Source organism: Mirounga leonina, unplaced genomic scaffold (assembly GCF_011800145.1).
Source record: "Mirounga leonina isolate KUSES-001 unplaced genomic scaffold, KU_Mleo_1.0 Mir_165, whole genome shotgun sequence".
NCBI classification, from domain to species: domain Eukaryota; kingdom Metazoa; phylum Chordata; class Mammalia; order Carnivora; family Phocidae; genus Mirounga; species Mirounga leonina.
Window position 1 is genome coordinate 46281710 of NW_023270415.1, and position 19986 is coordinate 46301695.

The 19986-nt window shown below is 38.9% G+C and overlaps 1 protein-coding gene across 1 annotated transcript in view; it reads right to left on the minus strand.

The window, feature by feature from the left end:
* Nucleotides 1-1944: 1944 nt before the first annotated feature.
* The window catches only part of FBXO43 (F-box protein 43), a 20219-nt gene continuing 2177 nt past the window's right edge, over nucleotides 1945-19986 (minus strand). Inside the window, 7 exon segments of the mRNA XM_035012267.1 lie at nucleotides 1945-2536; nucleotides 2640-2843; nucleotides 7173-7275; nucleotides 10590-12040; nucleotides 13056-13063; nucleotides 14963-14991; nucleotides 14993-15030. Of these exon segments, the coding sequence (XP_034868158.1) occupies nucleotides 2288-2536; nucleotides 2640-2843; nucleotides 7173-7275; nucleotides 10590-12040; nucleotides 13056-13063; nucleotides 14963-14991; nucleotides 14993-15030 (2082 nt within the window). The 3' untranslated portion in view covers nucleotides 1945-2287.

Genomic DNA, 19986 nt, shown 5'->3' on the forward strand with positions numbered 1-19986 from the left:
ACACAGAGAGGGCAGTGTGACTGTACCACATAAGACAGATGCAAGGTGCTTCCTAATGGACAGGAGATAGGATTCCAGATTCTCGCATTGCAATACTGACAATTTCAAGTATAAGGAGGCAAAAAAAATGCTTATCCTTCCTTTTTCATTTTCTGTAATAGAATAATAAAAATCCATAGGATATTGGGAAATAAACATTTTAAATTATATAAAATAGAAAATCTTGCATTTCATTTTAAAAAAACATACCATGAAACTGGATCTGTGATTTTTACAACTTAAGAAGTCGCTTCTGGAATGGCATTTAGGCCAGACAGAAATCAAGAGCATAAAATAGCAAAAATGTTCATATGACAGAAGAGGATATGATTTGATCTGAGCCCCAGACAGAGAGGTCAAAGACAGGTAGTCAAACTAAATCAAAGTGTTGTCTTCATTAATGAAAAGAATCAAGACTGGGAATAAGTTTCCTAAACACAAAGAAATTTCAATTAACAATGTTTATTAAAAATGTTAATAAGTATATTGACCCTGATGTGGAAGATACCTCAGGAAATTAAGTAGACACTGAGAACTAAACTTGATTAGAATCAACTGAATCAGAAAATTTGATATAAAATGTATAGACTGGGTAAATTATTAAAGACAACTGACAATTTACTTATATTTATATTTAGCCTCCAAAAATTCTTTGTGGAATTAGAAAGGATATAGATAAAATGTAGTATTTAGCAGCTAAAATTTTTAGTGAGTTAAACAATGAATTAAAATTTAGGGCAGATTTTTCCAGATATATTTATATCCAGGGTGCCTGGCTGGCTCAGTCGGTTGAGTGTCTGACCCTTGATTTCAATTCAGGTCATGATCTCAGGGTAGTAGGATGGAGCTCCATATCGAGCGCCACACAGAGTCTGCTTATCCCTCTCCCTCTGCGCCTAGCCCCACTCACCTGTCCCTGACTCTCTAAAATAAATAATCTTTTTAAAAAAAGATTTTATTTATTTGACAGAGAGAGACACAGCAAGAGCAGGAACACAAGCAGGGGGAGTGGGAGAGGGAGAAGCAGGCTTCCCGCGGAGCAGGGAGCCCGATACGGGACTCGATCCCAGGACCCTGGGATCATGACCTGAGCCGAAGGCAGACGCTTAATGACTGAGCCACCCAGGGACCAGGGACCAGGAAATTTTTTAAAAGATTAAAAAAACCAAATATATCTATACCTAATTCACACTTTAAAACTGTCTTATTAAAATACTGTGTACGAAGAGCTACATTTTAAATCTGTGTATATAGTGTGTACACAGACATATACCCACTCAGTTACCTAAAGACAAACAAATAAAATATGAAACCATCTTCAAATTTTCCCCTGGTCTTAGTAATTTGTTCAACAATAGAACTTACCTCTTTCTTGCTGCTATTCTATAAATGGAACATGCTACCTCCAACCATTTTTGGAAAGAGGTACATTATAAACAATTCAGTAAATTTTCTTATTTAAGAAACCCAGTCTAAAACTAACTGTTGAGAAAAGAAAAACCAACAACAGTCTTCTCTAACTAGTCCAAATTTATCACAATAGTGATACCCAAGCTGGATTAAACAAATGGAATTTGCGATTATAGTTCCGGAATTTTAAAAAACGCTTAAATGAAATGCAGGACTTATAAGGGTTTATTAACTGACTGAGACTCTCACTGTGAATTAACAACATATGTCTAACAACTTCGTTTTTATGTCTTCTTAGTAATCAATATTAAGTAAATTTTATTTAACTATAAGTCTGCTCACATATGACACTCACTAAATTAAAAGATTGAAATTATAGAGTAAATTCAACAGAACTTCTGAAAACATTTTATTTATATTTCATTTCAGTCAAATACTCATTTTCCAAATCTATAAGGCCATCTGTCTCAAGTTCAAAATTTGTAATATTACTTGGAAAACTATTTTTAAAAAGTGATCGAAGAACATTTCAACACAGAGTGATGAAATGCACAATTTTCAAAGGTTACATGAAACAGTTAAATACATATATATGACAACATTAAAAACTCTTTATTTAAAAACACTTATTAAAATGGGAAAATGTGACACAGTAAAATAAAATTTTTTCAAACTCATCTCTTTAAAGAATACAGACATAGATTATGATATATACAAAATAGGAAATAAATCACCATCTGTCATTAATGGGAAATGTTGCATGCTTTCAAAATATTCATAATTTTAAGTCAGACAAGACGCTGTTTAGGGGGAATGCTTCTTTTATTTGAGAGTCTCTTTAAAGGCGTTTTAAATTCCGCTTACTCTGGGCACTTCCTGGAAGAGCATCTTTCCTATTTCTCGGCTTTGCTGCTCCTCTACTACATTCTTCAGACCCATGATAAGCACACAAACATAACACACAAAAGTCAAAACCACAGGCTGTGCGGCTGCACAGACCCCTTTTCTTATATGGCTGGTACTTAGCAGGGGATTGGCACCTGGGGCAAGGTTTTAATGCTTCATCAATAAATAGTGTTTTGGCAACCTGCAGTGAAAGCACACACACTAAATCTTCCAGTTTCATACAGGGAATCACTTTATTTCAAACTCTAAATATTTATGTCTAATAACTTGTGAGAAATACTCACCTTAACATATTCATCCTGTTTACTACTTAAGGGAGTAACAGAAGAGCTTGCTGTAGGTGTCAAAACTTCTCCCCAAGGAGAAAATGTTGAAACTTCTCCTTTCTGAAAACCTGGTATCCTAGCCTGAGCTTGTACAGATCTTAAAGCTGATCGATTTAAGAGATGGAGCCGAGTGGCAGCATCCTCAACATTTAATATAGCCCCCTGCAGTAAAAGATAAGAGGGATCAGTACTGTAATATCAAAAGTTCCGGAACAGTTTTCTGATGCACGTGCATTTAAATATTGAAAGTGATTTCACACTAAATTCCATTAGAATTTTCCCCCTAAACTTTCCCTTTTAGACAAAAATTTTCTCTCAGCTAACACTTAAATGTCAAAGAAATATAAATGAACGAAATTAAAACAAGAAGTGTTAGCTTTAAGCTTACACAATGGGTTATTTTTCTGCTAAGGTATGGAAAACTTTTCCTGGAAAGGGCCAGACAGTATATATTTAATGTTTTGCAGGCCAGATAGTCACAGCCACTCAACTGCCATTTTAGCAAAAGCAGCTATAGAGATGTGTAAATGAAAGAGCAACTTACTTTAAAAACAGAAGTGATGGACAGGATTTGGCCCACAGACTGGAGTTTGCCAACCCCTCTTTTAAGTCAAGGTATAATTAGAGGTGAATCTTTGTAAAGTTTGCTATGGGATATCATGGAATTCTTTGAAGGTTTCTTACCTTAGCCACATGTCGGAAGAATAATGGGCCTGGTTAGACCATGAAATCCAGTTGGTTTGGCTAGTTTTCATAATACATGTAAATACTGGAATCATTTTTACACTTACATTGTAATAAACATGCTTAGGCATTTTAAAAGGAGAAAAAAAGGTATCTCTTCTCTGAACTGGATTTCCACATTACTTAAATATTCAGCCAAGAAATATTTTCAATAAGCCCTCTATTTTGTTGAGGTTGATAACGGAAAAAAATCGTTGTTGTTTTTTTTTTAACAAATTGGCCTTCTTAACCAATTATCAAAATAAAATGTACTGAGAGTTAATTTCCTCATGTGTCTAACTAAAACTGTGCCTCCTCTCCCTTGAGAGTTTCCCTTTGCCACAATTGGCTCCTAAAAGTGAGGAGAGAGAAAATAAGAGAAATTATAGTAGGATAAGTATAGGAAATAAGATAAGCTGGTCATGAAAAATTCCATGATTAACAGTTTAACAACATATGCATAAGTGTAATGGATGAACATTGGTTTGCCAAAATTAGAATGAATACAACTGAACTTTTTCAAGGACTCAATACATTTCTATATAGTACATTTGTATAAATAATTTGCAGCCTAGGACACAAGCACACGATAAAAGAGCACACCAAAATTTTGATGGATTCGATGCAATCGGTAAACACAGTGATTGTGTATGAACCAACAAAATGAATAGAGATACACTGTTGAAACACATTTCAGCCACAGAATAAACATTCATTTATTTAACAAATATTTATAGAACTCCTAAAGGTGCCAAGTGAATAAAACAGTCTAATCCCAGGCCTCGTAGAGTTTAAAATGTGTGCTTCCATCTCTGAGCGATAGGAGGCAAAGAAGTCAACCAAGGCACATGTTCACGAAGGCCAAAATTTTTCAAACACAGTCACATCATGTTACCAGAAAATACTTAAATGTGAGAGTTGAGTCACCATGTGGTTGTTCATTTCCATAATTATAAAAGAACAGTGAAGAATACAGTAAATTGAGAAATTTGATGGAAAAGCCGTATCCCAATTCTAATACTCATTCTCATGGCTGCAAAGCAAATGGATGAAATTGAGATCCTATTACACGTAGCTGGTGTTTGCCTTCTAACTTTTATACATAAGGAGCTTTCAGAGACATTACAGGAGTATGCGGAAAACTATCAGACAACTTTGTCTTACAATGTTTCTGTTTGGGTTAATGATATACATTAGGATAGTACATGTGGAAAGTAACCAGTCCATATCAGAATAGGAGGGCAAAGTGCACCAGGAAGGATGTCTCTAGGGAAAAGAAGGAACAGGAAGAATACCTGATTTGTCTGGACTTACACAGAGGAGATTTCCAGTTCTGGTGGATAATAGGAGATGAATCGGGGATCTGTACAGAGAAACACTAAGCAAAACAAAAGAAAGAAACTGGGCAATTAACAACTCTGGGAAAAAAAGTTATATAGGAAAAAAGATGTAATCATAGTGTACTGCATGTTTCAGCAGTCAACAAACTCATAGTCTCAATACAGTCTTAATAATGTCAGTACCTGTTTCTGATTCACTCCCAAATGGTGGTATGGTTACATTAGTGAGACAGGAGAAAAGAAGAAAGGAGTTCAGAGAGACGGGTGGGTGGGTAGGTAGTGGTAGGAGCGGTGAGAGGTTAGAGAACAAACTCTTCAAAGATAAAAGCCAAGAAATAGCAGGAAAGGCATGCCATTTAGAAACGTGGAGGTAAATCTCAAAAGGAACAACTGAAGAGTTGAAAGTGATTAACTTGGGACAAGAATCAAGAGTAGGAAGAGATGGGCGCCTGGGTGGCTCAGTCGTTAAGCGGCTGCCTTTGGCTCGGGTCATGATCCCAGGGTCCTGGGATCGAGTCCCACGTTGGGCTCCCTGCTCAGCGGGAAGCCTGCTTCTCCCTCTCCCACTCCCCCTGCTTGTGTTCCTGCTCTCACTGTCTCTGTCAAATAAATAAATAAAATCTTTAAAAAAAAAAAAAAGAGTAGGAAGAGACAAGTAAGAGAATGTGTTTTGTTATAAGCCTCATAGTCCAGTTTGACTTTTTAAACCATATACTTGTTTTACTTTGAAAAAAAAAAAATTAAAAAGCAAATCAAAATAAGAAAAAAAGTTCAAGTAAGGAAAAACGTATAGTCCTTTAAGAAATAAAGTTGGGGAAAAAAAAGTGGTGGCCAGGATATGAATATTTTATCTGGAATTACCTGAAGTGTTGCCAAACACAACCATGCTTCTTTCCTTGTACATGTACATGGAGCTAATAGTTTAATATTAATAGATGCTTGCTTAAAAATTGTTTTTTGGGGGAGTGCCTGGGTGGCTCAATCAGTTAAGCATCTGCCTCCCTCTCTGCTGTTTTATTTATTTATTGGTCAGAGAGATAGAGAGCACAAGCAGGAGGAGTGGCAGGCAGAGGGAGAGGGAGAAGCAGGCTCCCTGCTGAGCAGGGAGCCCGATGTGGGACTCGATCCCAGGACCCTGGGATCATGACCTGAGCCGAAGGCAGTCGCTTAACCGACTGAGCCACCCAGGCACCCTAAAAAAATTATTTTTTAAAGTAAGTCCTTAGCACATAGAGCAGCACTCTAAAAAATAAGAAGTTAAGAAGGCAAATATTTTCTCTAGTATAAGCTCTAGTATAAGCTCCCAGGCCCGGAAGCTGCAGCAGTAGGTAGCCAGGAGCTGTAAGTTGTAAGGCAATATCATAGGTGAGAAGGTAAAAAAAAAGTAAAATAGAAAATCAACATTTTAGTTAAGTGCAGTCCCCAATATTTCATTGTAATGAGAAACCCACCAATCTGTAACTAGGTATTTATATTTGTTTACACCATATATCACCTCAATTATTATATTTTGTCAAATTAAAAATTTACTTATGTTATTAAATACTTTTTACTAGAACAAGGATAAGAGAGTGAACTCTCGTGGTTTCTTTTGGTATTAATGGCTAAGAAAGGTCTAAAAGCTGCATATACAATATATACGGGGCCAGAGTCATCAGATGCCTAGTACACAAAGTAATGTCGCTAGGAAGAATAAATCAGCTTCTGCAGGACTTTTCCTGTCAATTCAAAGCTGTTTCCCAAATCTTCAAGAAAATACAAGCTTATGATGCTTTACCAGCACTAATCTGCCACGCTCACTCACTTCCAGGCCTTCCTCTATGCTATCCTTTCTGCTGCAACGCTCCTCCCTGTCTTCACCTGGCTAGCCACTCACTCCCTCATCCATCAGGTCTCAGCGGAGTTGCACTGTTTCTGAAAAGCCTTCTCTTGATTCCCAAGTATCAAATACTCCTTTTAAATGATCTAATAGAATGAACTCTGGGCTTCCTCTAACACACCTGTATTATAATCCCCTGTTGACTTTTATCTCAAGTCATGGGGCATGAGTTCCAAGAGAGCAGGGACCATTTCAGAAAGGTTCACCATTGTAATCTGAGCAATTGGCACATAATATCCACTCAAAAGACGGGATAGAAAATGCTTTAAGGATATCTAATTATGAATAGGATCCAGCATAGCACTGGTATTCAAACCCTGCTAACAGCACACACACCTAAACAACAAAACCCTACAAGACGCTCTTGATGCTAGGTAGTCTACTCCCCTATGGACTGGAAGGAAATGGAGTTTGAGAGAAGTAAAACATTCATGAGTGAATGTTTGCTAAATGAAAAGCGTTAAAAGATAGCAGGAAAACCAAATTAGGTTGTCCAGCAATATGAGATTATTTTACAAATCCATTTGAGAAAAGTATTATATACATTACCTCAGAATCTGCTTTCAGTTGTGAGATATAACATTTCCTCCTCCGATCTGCTTTTTTATCTTGAACAATAATTTCACGCCAATTTCTGCTCACTTTCCAAACACTGCAACAAAATGATTGGTCTTTATATTGTATATCTTCCATAAAATTAACATTTTTGCATGTGACAATTAATAAGAAAAACTTGTTTTAAAGATTTTGGACAGTAATTTAAACCTAAAATTTACATTAAAAATATGACTTGATCTACATTGTTGTTCCATATTGTTTCACCATATGAAAGAATTGTCATTAAAATATTAAGTATATGCCAGCATTATATTGACAGGTTATTATCTTACAAATGGTTAAGAGAAAAACATAGTTTCATATAAAGCCAATATGAGTCCACTGGGAGACTGATTAAGAGGATTTAACTTCAAATGCGAGACTAAAATTAAAAATTTGGAACACAACATGTAGAAAATGATTATCATCCATATAGCACAAGAGGTGTTTATCTATTCCTCCTATGAATGTACATAACAAAGCTATCATTTTTTTATTATGTTATGTTAATCACCATACATTACATCATTAGTTTTTGATGTAGTGTTCCATGATTCATTGTTTGCGTATAACACCCAGTGCTCCATTCAATACATGCCCTCTTTTATACCCATCACCAGGCTAACCCATCCCCCCACAAACATAAGAACTATCAATAATTCATTGGATGTACTAAGTGCCAAATAACAATCATTATGATGGGTAGCGCTACAAAGTTTCTATTTTAGAAACTAAAGTTGATGAGAATGAAGTAGCTAAGAAAAAAAAACAACAAAAAACCTCAATTTATATCCAGAGATTGCCTATTTATCAATAACCTTGGCTATACTATTTATGAAAGAAAAGATCATCTCTCAGCTGTTAATCTGGTCTTTTTTATTACTCTAACTTAAATCACTCAAAGGGAATAAGATCAGACAATTAAAAAAAGTTCGCTTGCTGTTATGGGGCTAATACTTTCCTTCCAGTTACCATGGCCACTTCAATTGCCTTGCCTCTCCCTAAACCAATAAATGTGTCTTATATCAGATTGATGGAGAGGAAAAGGCAGAAAGTCACCTCTAAATGGGGAAGAAATGAACTATGCAGTTGGTTATTTGCCACAGTTATTTCAACTGACCATAATCTCTCACATTACCAAGAATAAACACTGCTAACATTATACATGCATTCTGCAGTACAAATACTATACATTTGGAGGGGTGGGGAAAAGTGGTAACTACAAAAATATGACCAAATATCAACTGTTTCTACAAGTGAGCATCCAAAAATATCACCCAAGTTTTTAATTGGTCTCTATCCAAATACTACAGCATATAAAAATAAACTTCCTATATTTCAGCCATCTCCTTGATTTTTTTAAACAAATAATTTATCTCATTCAAACCTTTTTTTAAAGGCACATACATACAGGTACACTAATCTGTTTATTATCCTACTTGGTTTACACCAAGGACATTCCCGGTCAAGTCTATTTAGAAAGGCCTTAAATCTTAATATAAGCTTGTGAGGCAGTATTGGATTGAGAATCAGAGGGCTCAGGGCACTTGGGTGGCTCAGTCATTTAAGCGTCTCACTCTTGCTCTCAGCTCAGGTCATGATCTCAGGGTCATGGGATCAAGCCTGGCATGGGCTCCATGCCCAGCGTGGAGTCTGCTTAAGATTCTCTCTCTCCTTCTGCCCCTGCCTCCACATTTCCCTTTCTAAAAAAAAAAAAAAAAAGAAGAAAGAAAAGAAAAGAAAAAAGAAAAAAAAATCAGAGGGCTCAATTAAAGACCTAGATACATTCCTATCTCCTTGAATGACTGTTGGCAGGTACTTAACTTCTTTGGAAGTTTCCCCATCTGCAAAACATGTTATTAGACCAGATGTCTCAGAAGACTTCCAGCTACAAAATTCTACAATTCTCTACAGTAGCCTACGATTAATTTGTGGAGGAAAGGTGAAGAAGGGCTTTAATAGAAGCAGTGGCCATAAAAACAGCAAGGATTCTATGAACCAAACTCTTGACATATCTCTATCAAAAAACAAATTCACAAACTCTCCTGCATGTCCTCCCTCTACCGTCACCTTGCAGAAGTCTACAGGCTTCCCTCCTTCCTGGTCATGGCATTCCCAAAGGTTCTACAGGCTTCCCTCCTTCCTGGTCATGGCATTCCCAGAGGTCTTGTCTTCTGATAGTCCTGCAACTCCCCAAAATTGCCAGTATGAACACAGTCTCACGTTAGTCTTTATAACCCTCGTTCCTGCCTTCAATACTCCTAAATGTCTGTTTCTCTTTAATTATGTGGCAGCATCCAATATACTGAAATCTTTGTTAACACAAATACTTCAGTTTCTAATTCCTTGAAATTCCCAAAAGTAATTACCTTCCACTGCCCTGTTAGCAATGAAAATGAACTAATCCATATGCCTTGGTCTCTAGAGAAACTAAGCCCTAAAATGAAAGCTAACCATCATTTTGGATTCTAGAATTTAGATTAAATAACTAAATGGTATCCTTTGTATGTTGTCATTTCTTAGTCACCATAATACTTTACATTGTTTCTGACCAAGTGTCATAACTTTAATACAATTTGCAATCTGACAATAGGATGTGAACAATTAAATCAGTAAATAACTTTTGCAGAATATAATTTGCCATCTTGAAAATTTAAAGTTCAACGTTTAGAAACTCTCCTCCCAAATGACAGTGACATGAACTTTATCCAGAAGACTATATTGATGCTTTCTAAAACAGGATTTTATTTTTTTTTAAGATTTATTTATTTATTTTAAAGAGAGAGAGAGAGAGGTTGGGGGGGAGGGGCAGAGGGAGAGAACCCCCAAGCAGACTCCCCACTGAGAGCTGGGCGCAAGGCAGGGCTCCACCCCACAACCTGACTCCAGCCAAAACCAAGAGTCGGGCCCCCAACCGACTGAGCCACCCAGGCGCCCCTAAAACAGGATTTTAAACAGAAAGAACTATATTAGTAAGCTCTTCTAGGAAGCTCACTAAACCACCTTTGATAAAGTGTAAGACAACCAAAGATAGAGATAATAAAACAAAATGAATAGAAAATAGCACAACTACTCAACTCACAGAAAAGCTTTCCAACTTAAAAAAAAAAAAAAAGGTGGTGGGCGCCTGGGTGGCTCAGTTGGTTAAGCGACTGCCTTCAGCTCAGGTCATGATCCTGGAGTCCTGGGATCAAGTCCTGCATCGGGCTTCCTGCTCAGCAGGGAGTCTGCTTCTCCCTCTGACCCTCCTCCCTCTCCTGCTGTCTCTCATTCCCTCTCTCAAATAAATAAATAAAATCTTTAAAAAAAAAAAAAAAAAAAAGGTGGTAAGAAGGAAGCTTTACTTCAGAAAAAAATTTTATTTCTTACCTGCATAGGCTTTCTGCAGTCAAGGAATCTAAAACCATAGCAAGAATATGTTTTAAATTTCTATATTTTAATTCTGTTAAGATGTCCAGTTTTTCTATACCCATTTTCTTGCCAATCAGTCCTGCAAGTACACACTGTAGTACAGCTATTTGCCCCCCATCCTTCTCTTCTAAGAATTCATGTGCACCATTTTGCTGGAATCTTTTTCTTTTGTTTCTCATAAAGAGTTCGTGCACTAACTGCAAGGCTGGGGTCTTTGATAAATTCTTAAAGCTTAAAATCTCATTGTCACTGCTCGGCTGATTCTCCGAGGTGTCTGAAGCAGTTGCTGGTGTTGCTTCTGAGTCAGAGTCCCTTTCTGTCTCAGACTGTGAGCTTTGTTCCTGAAGTGTGGACAATCTTCTCAGCCTCCGAAGATGCCCTGACTTTTTTATGGTGTCCCCCACTTTGACAGTTCCCTTACGTTTCCGAAGTTCTCGAAAAGAACCCTCCTGGTCAGAGAGGGAATCTTCTGATTTATCCAAACAAAGTGAGTTAAAACCACTGTCTTCAGGTGTTGAAATATTGCCCCTCACTTCAGCTGAAGGAGAGAGCCTTTGACTTGCATTAAATTTAATGTTTGCTACAAGATTACTTATTGGAGTCACACATAAATTCTCATTTGTTCCACAAGATGTTCGACTAGCAGAAGAGCCCAGAAGTTTGGGATATGTATTCTCATCATTAACAAACAGACTGCTATCACTAAGGTCATATGTGATAGAGTCTTTAGAACTATTGCCCTGAATCGGAGATATACATTCAACTTCAAATAGGCTACAGTCATCTTTGGAATCATCAACTGTGGAAGTCTTCTGTTGAGAAAAATTAAGTCTCAATTTTTGACTGCTGGAAGTTGCTTCTTCTGTTTTCAAAGTACTAGTAACTAAAGGACTAAAATTGGTTTGCCTTGGAAAACCTGAAGCACAGCTTGGATTATTTTTTTCTAAGTTGAGGACTTGGTTTATACTACTTTCTAAAGAACTGTTTTGTGATTCACAGTCCTCCTTTAGGAAAGAGAAAGATCTGTCCAACCTTTTACGCAGTAAAAATTTTTTTCCACTGACTTTAGGGGTTTCACAAAGTTCTGGAGTTGTATCATTTTCATTCCTAGAAAAGACAAATCTCTTTTTTTGAGTTGGAGATTCTAAAGGATGAGTTAAGCCCAGATTTGAAGTTTCAGGATGTTCATGGATTAATGTTGGGCCTTTTTCTTTCTTTCCAAAAAATTCTTTATCTGTACTACCAAAGTTGCAAGGTTGTAACAACTCACTGTAGCCACTATCTTGAAATGAAGATGTGGAACAGAAATCTCTGAAGCTGGAGGATTTGAAGTTGACGGTAGGAGAGTCCACCTCATTTTCTGCTCCAGTGCAAGCTTGGCTTGAACGTCTCTCTGACATCTTCAAAATCTGTTTCTAAAAGTGCAAACAGATTATATTCTTCCTTTGAAATGAGTAGCCTAGCAGCTTATCCAAAAATATATGAATAGGGATAAGACAAAATGTTATGGCAATAAGAAAAGTTACCTTAAAAAAACAAATCTACTCTAATACATACTCATGTGTATATTACTGAACCCAACTTTTAACGTCATAAAAACCAAAACTTTTGGGTTATACATATTCACGGATTACTTGGTTAAGCATAGTCCTAAGCACCATGCACAAATATTTTCTTGAACTACACTTGAGGAAAAAATCTGGCAACATCATTTTTAGATTTTATTACCTTACGATTTTAACAGCACTGAAGTACATATAGTTTTAATATTCTAGCTTATTTGTACTGGCCTATATCTAGTCAATTGGATATTTCCCTTCAAGGTTCTGGTATATAAGTAAAGCTGTTTAAAAAACTATATGCCAATTTTTAAACATGTTTTTGGAAATGTGTCAAATGAGTGCTACCACTAGATTTAATGGCAACTTGGCTAAGCAATACCAGGATAATATTATTCATCTTTGTGACATAGGCCTGCCACAGAAATCCAGTCCCCATGACCATTTTCAAGGTCTGAGTTCCCAGACTCATAACTCTGCAAAGACTCCTTGGCTGATTGATGAATTACTAATACATTCTTCTTGACCTAACCCAAATGAACCAGCACCCCACAGATAGAGGGCATGTTATTCTTGTCTCATTTTCTAAATATTTTGAGACGTCAGGTCCAGTTGCAGGTTTGAATTCACAGATAACAGACAACTATTTGTGGGAAATTCACCCTTTATAATAGTCTTGAAATTACAAGAACAGAAGTCAAGTAAATTACTTGTAATTACTTATTGAGTTACTCAGTAATTATATTTGTAAGGAATGACACTAGGAGATACTTTACTCCTTAACCTTTTCTTAACAGTATTATCACATTCCTTCTTTCTAGAAACTCAAATCGTAGCTCAAAGGGTATGAAGGGGAGAAAATTACCATAGTTTCTGATATTTCTCCAGATTATTCAAAGAACACTGAGAAAACTGTCATTTTTCAAAGTTCTCTCCAGACCAAATACATAATTTTTCTCTATTAAAAGATCCTGGGAAAATATATTTTAGTTGAATATAATGGGAAAGCAATATATTTATGCTTAGGTTATACTAGTTAAGTACCTAAGTGAATGAGTTTTTAAAAACAACAACAACAACAACAACAACAAATTGCTACTCCAACCACAAAACAAAAGTTTCTTTATGGTAAAATGATCATGGGAAGATTACTACTGGACAAAATACCTAAGTGTTTTTCAACCTTTTAAACCTATATTCAATTCTGGTAAATCTCATACATGTTCTCTTCTGATCTAGATCCCCACAGATCTTAAGAATAACTGCTATCTTCTGTACATGCTTACCAGCCAAGATAATCAAACTTTGCTTTCTATAACTTGCATTATACTTTAAGACAATTGTTTTCAAAATATTAAGTTAATGACATATAATGAGCTTCCAAATTACACCTGCACCCATGAATATTTTTCCCTCTCTGAGAATCATTCTATAAAGTTAAAATTAGGTCAACAAATCCTTCTAAAATTTTAGAGCAAATGTAACTATTCTACCTTACCACTAGGTGTCTCACCATGCTAGAATTTGGGAAACAGGCAAATTGTTAGAAACAAAACCAGGATGCAGATATCCTCTCCCCCTACCACCCATAGGCCACTTGATATAAACATAAACATATAAACAAAAAACTAATTTTTTTTCTGTTCATCTACCCATCTGAAGTTGCCTCCAATGTGCTTTCTCTGCTGTCATCATCTCCATCTTTCTACTATCCCAAGATGTTGGTCTCAAACAAAAATTGGTTCTTCAAAACTTAATTTTTAAATCATTTAAAAAGACTCATGCAAAATTTTGAAATGTCCATTGACTTACCTAATTTTACCGATTCAACAGTTCACTAATTAATCAAACGAGCCTCCTTGATACTCATTTTCTAAAACCAGGCTCCTGAGCGTTGAGAACACATCTCTATGTGCCCTCAAAAAAGAAAAAATTGGCAAGGATGTGGAGAAAAGGGAAATTTCACGCACTGCTGATGGGAATGCAAATTCGTGCAGCCACTATGGAAAACGGTATGGAGGTTCCTTAAAAAATTAAAAATAGAACTATCATATGATCCAGCAATTCCACTTCTGGGTATTTACCCAAAGAAAAAGAAAACACTAATTTGAAAAGATACATGTACACCTCTATGTTCATTGCAGCATTATTTACAATAGCCAAGATATGGAAGCAACCTAAGTGTCCATTGATAGATGAACTGATAAAAATGAGGTACATATATACAATGAAATATTACTCTGCCATAAAAAAAGAATGAAATCTTGTCATTTGTGACAACATGGATGGACTCATAGGGTATTATGCTAAGTGAAATAAGCCAGACAAAAACAAATACCATATGATTTCCCTTATTGTGGAATCTAAGAAACAAAACAAATGAACAAATGAAACAGGAACAGACTCATAGAAACAGAGAACAAATCTGAAGTTGCTAGAGGGGATGGGGGTAAAGGGTGGTCAAAATAAATGAAAAGAATTAGAGGTACAAACTTCCAGTTATAAAATAAATAAGCCATAGGAAGGTAATATACACCACAGGGAATGCAATGAATAATATTGTAGTAACTTTTATAGTGACAGATAACTAGACCTATCAATGTGATCATTTCATAATGTATAAAAATGTAGAATCACTATGTTGTACACCTGAAACTAATATGATATTGTATGTCAACTATAATTCAGTTTAAAAACACTTAAGTTAGAGAATGAAATACCACTTAACTATATTAAAACCAAATTTTCATTTGTTAAAGTGGAAAATCTTACCATCAGTAAATCTTGAGCTCTTAGATGTCAGTTATGTGAGCTTCCAAACAAGAAAATCTTTCACTTTGCTTTCAAAACTCATGCCAAAGTATTACCAATTAAAAACTGGACAATCGAAACCTGCAGCAGCATGATGACTGCTAAGATTGGAAAGGCACATCAGTACACGCTGCAGGGATTATTCCTAACATATGAAAAGGTCTAAACCATTTTGAACTTCGTTCAGCTCTCCCGATAATGGTAATTTCAATATCCTTGTTCTCTCCAGCGAGTCTGGGAACTGAGGAACCTCCCCAAATTCGGGTTTTTCTGAAAATGCAGCGTAACAAGCCACAGCGCGGTCATCTATTCCCCCCAAGGTGCTGTCAGCGGGTGGCTGGTTAACGGTCTCACCAGGGCGTCTTTTGGCCCCGTCCGCCCTCCGGGACCTTCCCAAGGCCAAGCTGGCGGAGGGATGGGCGTCGCCTCGCTCCGCCGCCAGGGCCCAGGGCCCAGAACGCCACCGAAAGGCGGAGGGTGGGTGGGCGTCACCTGGCGCGGAGCGAGCGCGCAAGAGATCGGCTTCGGGGCGCCCCTCTCGTCCAGCACCTGGAAAGCAAAGTGGGCGCCGGGCCGGGCGCCGGGGCGCCGGGAGGCCCGCTAGCCGGCACACCCGTGGGCCCCCCACTCCCGCCCACCTGGAGAGCGAGGCGCGCCCGCACCGACCGGGCCGCGGGGCCAGGCGGGAGGGGAGTCAGGCAGCCGCCGCTGGGAGCGCCGGGCAGGGGCCACCGCCTCGCCCCCGGGGATGCCCGGCTATGGCAACCCCCACGCCAGCTTCGCGTGGGGCCGCCGCGTTTCCCTCCTTCGGTTTGAACCGCCCGCCTTGAGTAACCGCTACGCGCCGCCCCGCCCCGCGCCGCCTCTTCCTCCGCCTCCGCGGCGCCCCCGCCGGCCGCCCCGCGACGCGCAGGCCCGGTCCCGGCTGCCCCCGGGGGAGGTCTCGTCCTCCCCTCCCCGCCCTTCCGCCCCCACCCAAAGCTCAGCCGGGCTTCCTAACTTCATGGGCTCTGCCTCTCCCCGTTCTCACCTTGGGAGCATTATGTAGAAAGGCCACTAGGCCCTACAGTGGGATGCCATCAAAAATAATGCGGGTGAGTGGTCACTTGGATAATGTTTCTTGAGATAGGTATAAAAAGCAGGTTACAAACTGAATGACGCCTTTTAGTAGTATAGATATACACAGGATGAGGTCTGAAAGGTATGACTAACTTGGTTACAGTGTCTCTGCACCGGATTATGCTTGATTCTGCTAGACGGGATGTTTTATATTGTTCACCGGACACCTATTCTATGCCAGGCTCCATCCTTCTGCTCTTGGCAGCTTCCTCCTAGTCTCCTTTTTCTGGCTTCTTTTTCTCTGCCTTTTCCCTAAATGAGACGTCCTACCTCAGCACTTTTTTTTTTTAAACTTTGCCATTATGTTCTTACATAATTCTTGTGCAGAACCTCACCCATTACTTTTAAGCCAATAATAGCAGCTACCACCACTCTCCTCCAACTGGACATTTATTTCTCTGTCTGGATGTCCTTTAGTCATCCAAAATGAAATATATCCGAAATAAAACTCACTAACACTTAATTAAGTTCTGCCAATCACTAGGCTAGCTACTGGGAATACAAAGATGAGTACAGCACAGTAATGGCCTTAAGGGGCTCACGAGCACTCTAATAGAGGAACGGTAGTAGTACAAAGGAAAGAGGATCAACTAATCCTAAGGAATTCGAAGAAGGGGTAGAATTAACTTTATAAAGACCATGACTTAATCAGAGAAAGACATGTATCATACGACCTCACTGATATGAGGAATTCTTAATCTCAGGAAACAAACTGAGGGTTGCTAGAGTGGGGGGGGGGGGGGATGGGGTGGCTGGGTGATAGACACTGGGGAGGGTATGTGCTATGGTGAGCGTTGTGAATTGTGTAAGACTGTTGAATCACAGACTTGTACCTCTGGAACAAATAATACATTATATGTTAAAAAAAAAAAAAAGAAGATAGCAGGAGGGGAAGAATGAAGGGCGGGAAATCGGAGGGGGAGATGAACCATGAGAGACTATGGACTCTGAAAAACAAACTGAGGGTTCTACAGGGGAGGAGGGAGGGGAATGGGTTAACCTGGTGATGGGTATTAAAGAGGACACGTTCTGCATGGAGCACTGGGTGTTATACACAAACATGGCATCATGGAACACTACATCAAAAACAAATGATGTAATGTATGGTGATTAACATAATAAAAAAAATAAAGACCATGACTCGAGGTGGATTTTGAGGGACAAATGGCAATTTAAAAGTCAGACAACAGGTGATTTCAATCTCAAAATGTGCAAGAGCAGGAAAGTTGGGACAGTTGGGCAAACTGTAAATAGTTTGTTATATCTAGAAACTCAGATTTATTTGAGGAAAGGGCAAAGAAAATTCTTGAGAAGGGGAAGAAGCCAAGTCATGGAGAATTTTGGATGCAGTTAAGAGTCTGAAGTTGATCCTCTAGGCATTGCAGAGCATTTTAATTTGAGAAAGATCATTCTGGTGGCAGAATGGAGAACAGAAGGAAAAGAGGTGAGGGTGGTTGCAAGGAGACCACTTAGGAAACTATTGCATGACTCTGGAAGCCAGTGGGGCTGGAGAAGAACCTGGACTCAACATGTTCAGTTAGCAGAATCAAGTGCATGGGGCAGGGGTTGAGGAAGCACAGAGGATAGGTTTGGAACAAAATAAGATGAATTTAGTATGAGGTTGTTAAGTTTCAGGTACCTGTAGGACTTAAGGAATTGGTGAATTACACATAGCACCTCTCTGAAGACACCCACACGTACCCAGATACAGTGAGTAGTGCCCTCTCTAGCTCTTCAGACAAATCTCTATTACAGCCATTTTGCCCTTCCCCCCACCATAGCATTTGCAATCCTCCTTCTTTGCTGAATTTTCTCCATGTAGTTTATCACCTTCTAAAAATGTCATATTACTGGGATGCCTGGGTGGCTCAGTCGGTTAAGCGTCTTCAGCTCAGGTCATGATCCCAGGGTCCTAGAATCAAGTACTCGGGCTCCTTGCTCAGCGGGAAGCCTCCTCGCCCTCTGCCTGCTGCTCCCCCTGCTTGTGCACTCTCTGACAAATAAATAAAATCCTTAGATAAAATAAATAAAAATTAAAATGTCATATTACTTACTTATCTAGTTTAATGTCTGATCCTCACTCCCACTATAACATAAACAGGGCAGGGGATTTTGCCTATGGTTTAAAAAATCCACAAAATCCCAAACATAATTTAAACATTGCTCTTTTCTCTTTATCTAGTTAATTTATTTTCTTTATTTTATTATGACTGAAGAGCGCAAAAGTATAACATAACTCCCTTCTATCATAAGAGTAATTTTTACTCCCTCCCCCCGACCACCAAAAAGGCAAAAAGGAACCTAGTTACATATAGCTTGTCCTGGCTTTACTCATATACCCCAAATACAAATCACTGAGCTATATTCTCCTATTCTTTTTTTTTTTTTTCTATTTACCCACCATGGTCTTTGGCCTTTTTGCTTCCTTTTCTGGATTGGATGTCATCCCATTACTGACCTCAGAATTTTAAAACCATCTGTTTTCCATAAGATCTAATTCTTCTTTTGGGGACCATCCAGCAAAACATAATGAAAGACTTTTCCAATCACGATGACTCAAGCTATGCAGATATACTTAAAAGAATAAGATCAAGGAATATGAAAAACAGAGTTTCAGGGAGGAAAAAAGCAACTTGCATCTCCATAACCATATTTTAAGGAATTAAAAGCACTAGTATCCAAGATAACAAGACATCTGCCCTCATTAGGAGAGGGCAGTGGAGTGATATCTGCACATGGTATGTGCTCAAGAAAAGTTAGCTGTCACCAATGATAATAGTTTACATTGACCATGCTCCATAGTGATTCTAAAACTATTGGTTCCTACTGATAGGAAAGAGGGTGTTGGATTGAGAACTAGCATCAACATGGACTTTTGTAGAAATTCTGGATCTCCTCGATATCACTTGTAATTACTCTACCCTTCCACAGGGTCCCAAGACCCATTTCTATCCTACTTTTGCGATCTATTCTCATCTCCCTAGACTGTTATGTGCCAGAATCATTTTGATACATCAACTGGAGAGTCAGAATCCAGTAAAGTGTGCAATGATTAAAGTTACACTTTCTGTATCACTCCATCATCTTTCTCTTTTTTTTTTTTTAAGATTTTATTTATTTATCTGAGACAGAGAGAATGAGAGAGACAGAGAGCACATGAGAGGGGGGAGGGTCAGAGGGAGAAGCAGGCTCCCCGCCGAGCAGGGAGCCCGATGCGGGACTCGATCCAGGGACTCCAGGATCATGACCTGAGCCGAAGGCAGTCGCTTAACCAACTGAGCCACCCAGGCGCCCTCATCTTTCTCTTTTTAAAAAAGATTTTATTTATTTATTTGACAGAGAGAGAGACCACGAGAGAGGGAACACAAGCAGGGGGAGTGGGAGAGGGAGAAGCAGGCTTCCTGCTGAGCGAGGATCCCGATGCGGGGCTCGATTCCAGGACCCTGGGATCATGACCTGAGCCGAAGTCAAGACGCTTACCAACTAAGCCAGCAAGGCGCCCCTCCATCATCTTTCTCTTATAACAACAGTTTTATCTAGTAATTCTTGTAAGAAAGCTTATTTTGACTGTTCTGTTGCATTACTCTCTTCTCTTTGGTTGAGAGGGGAGGTCAAAATATTTATGCTGTATGTTGGCCTGTCTGTGAAAAAAGCAGCAAGAAAATCCATTATGTTTCCCTGGAAATTAAAAAATTGGCAGCCAGGAAGACCAGGAAGATCAAGTTAAATCTCCCAACCTGGTCTGTAAAGGTACGATCAGTTTGAACTCCTGGAAGTGAGAGGTGAAGCCTGGCCCGACCCGTCCCCGCTGTGGCTGGGCCGGGGGGGGGGGGGGGGGGGGGGGGGGGGGGGGGGGGGGGGGGGGG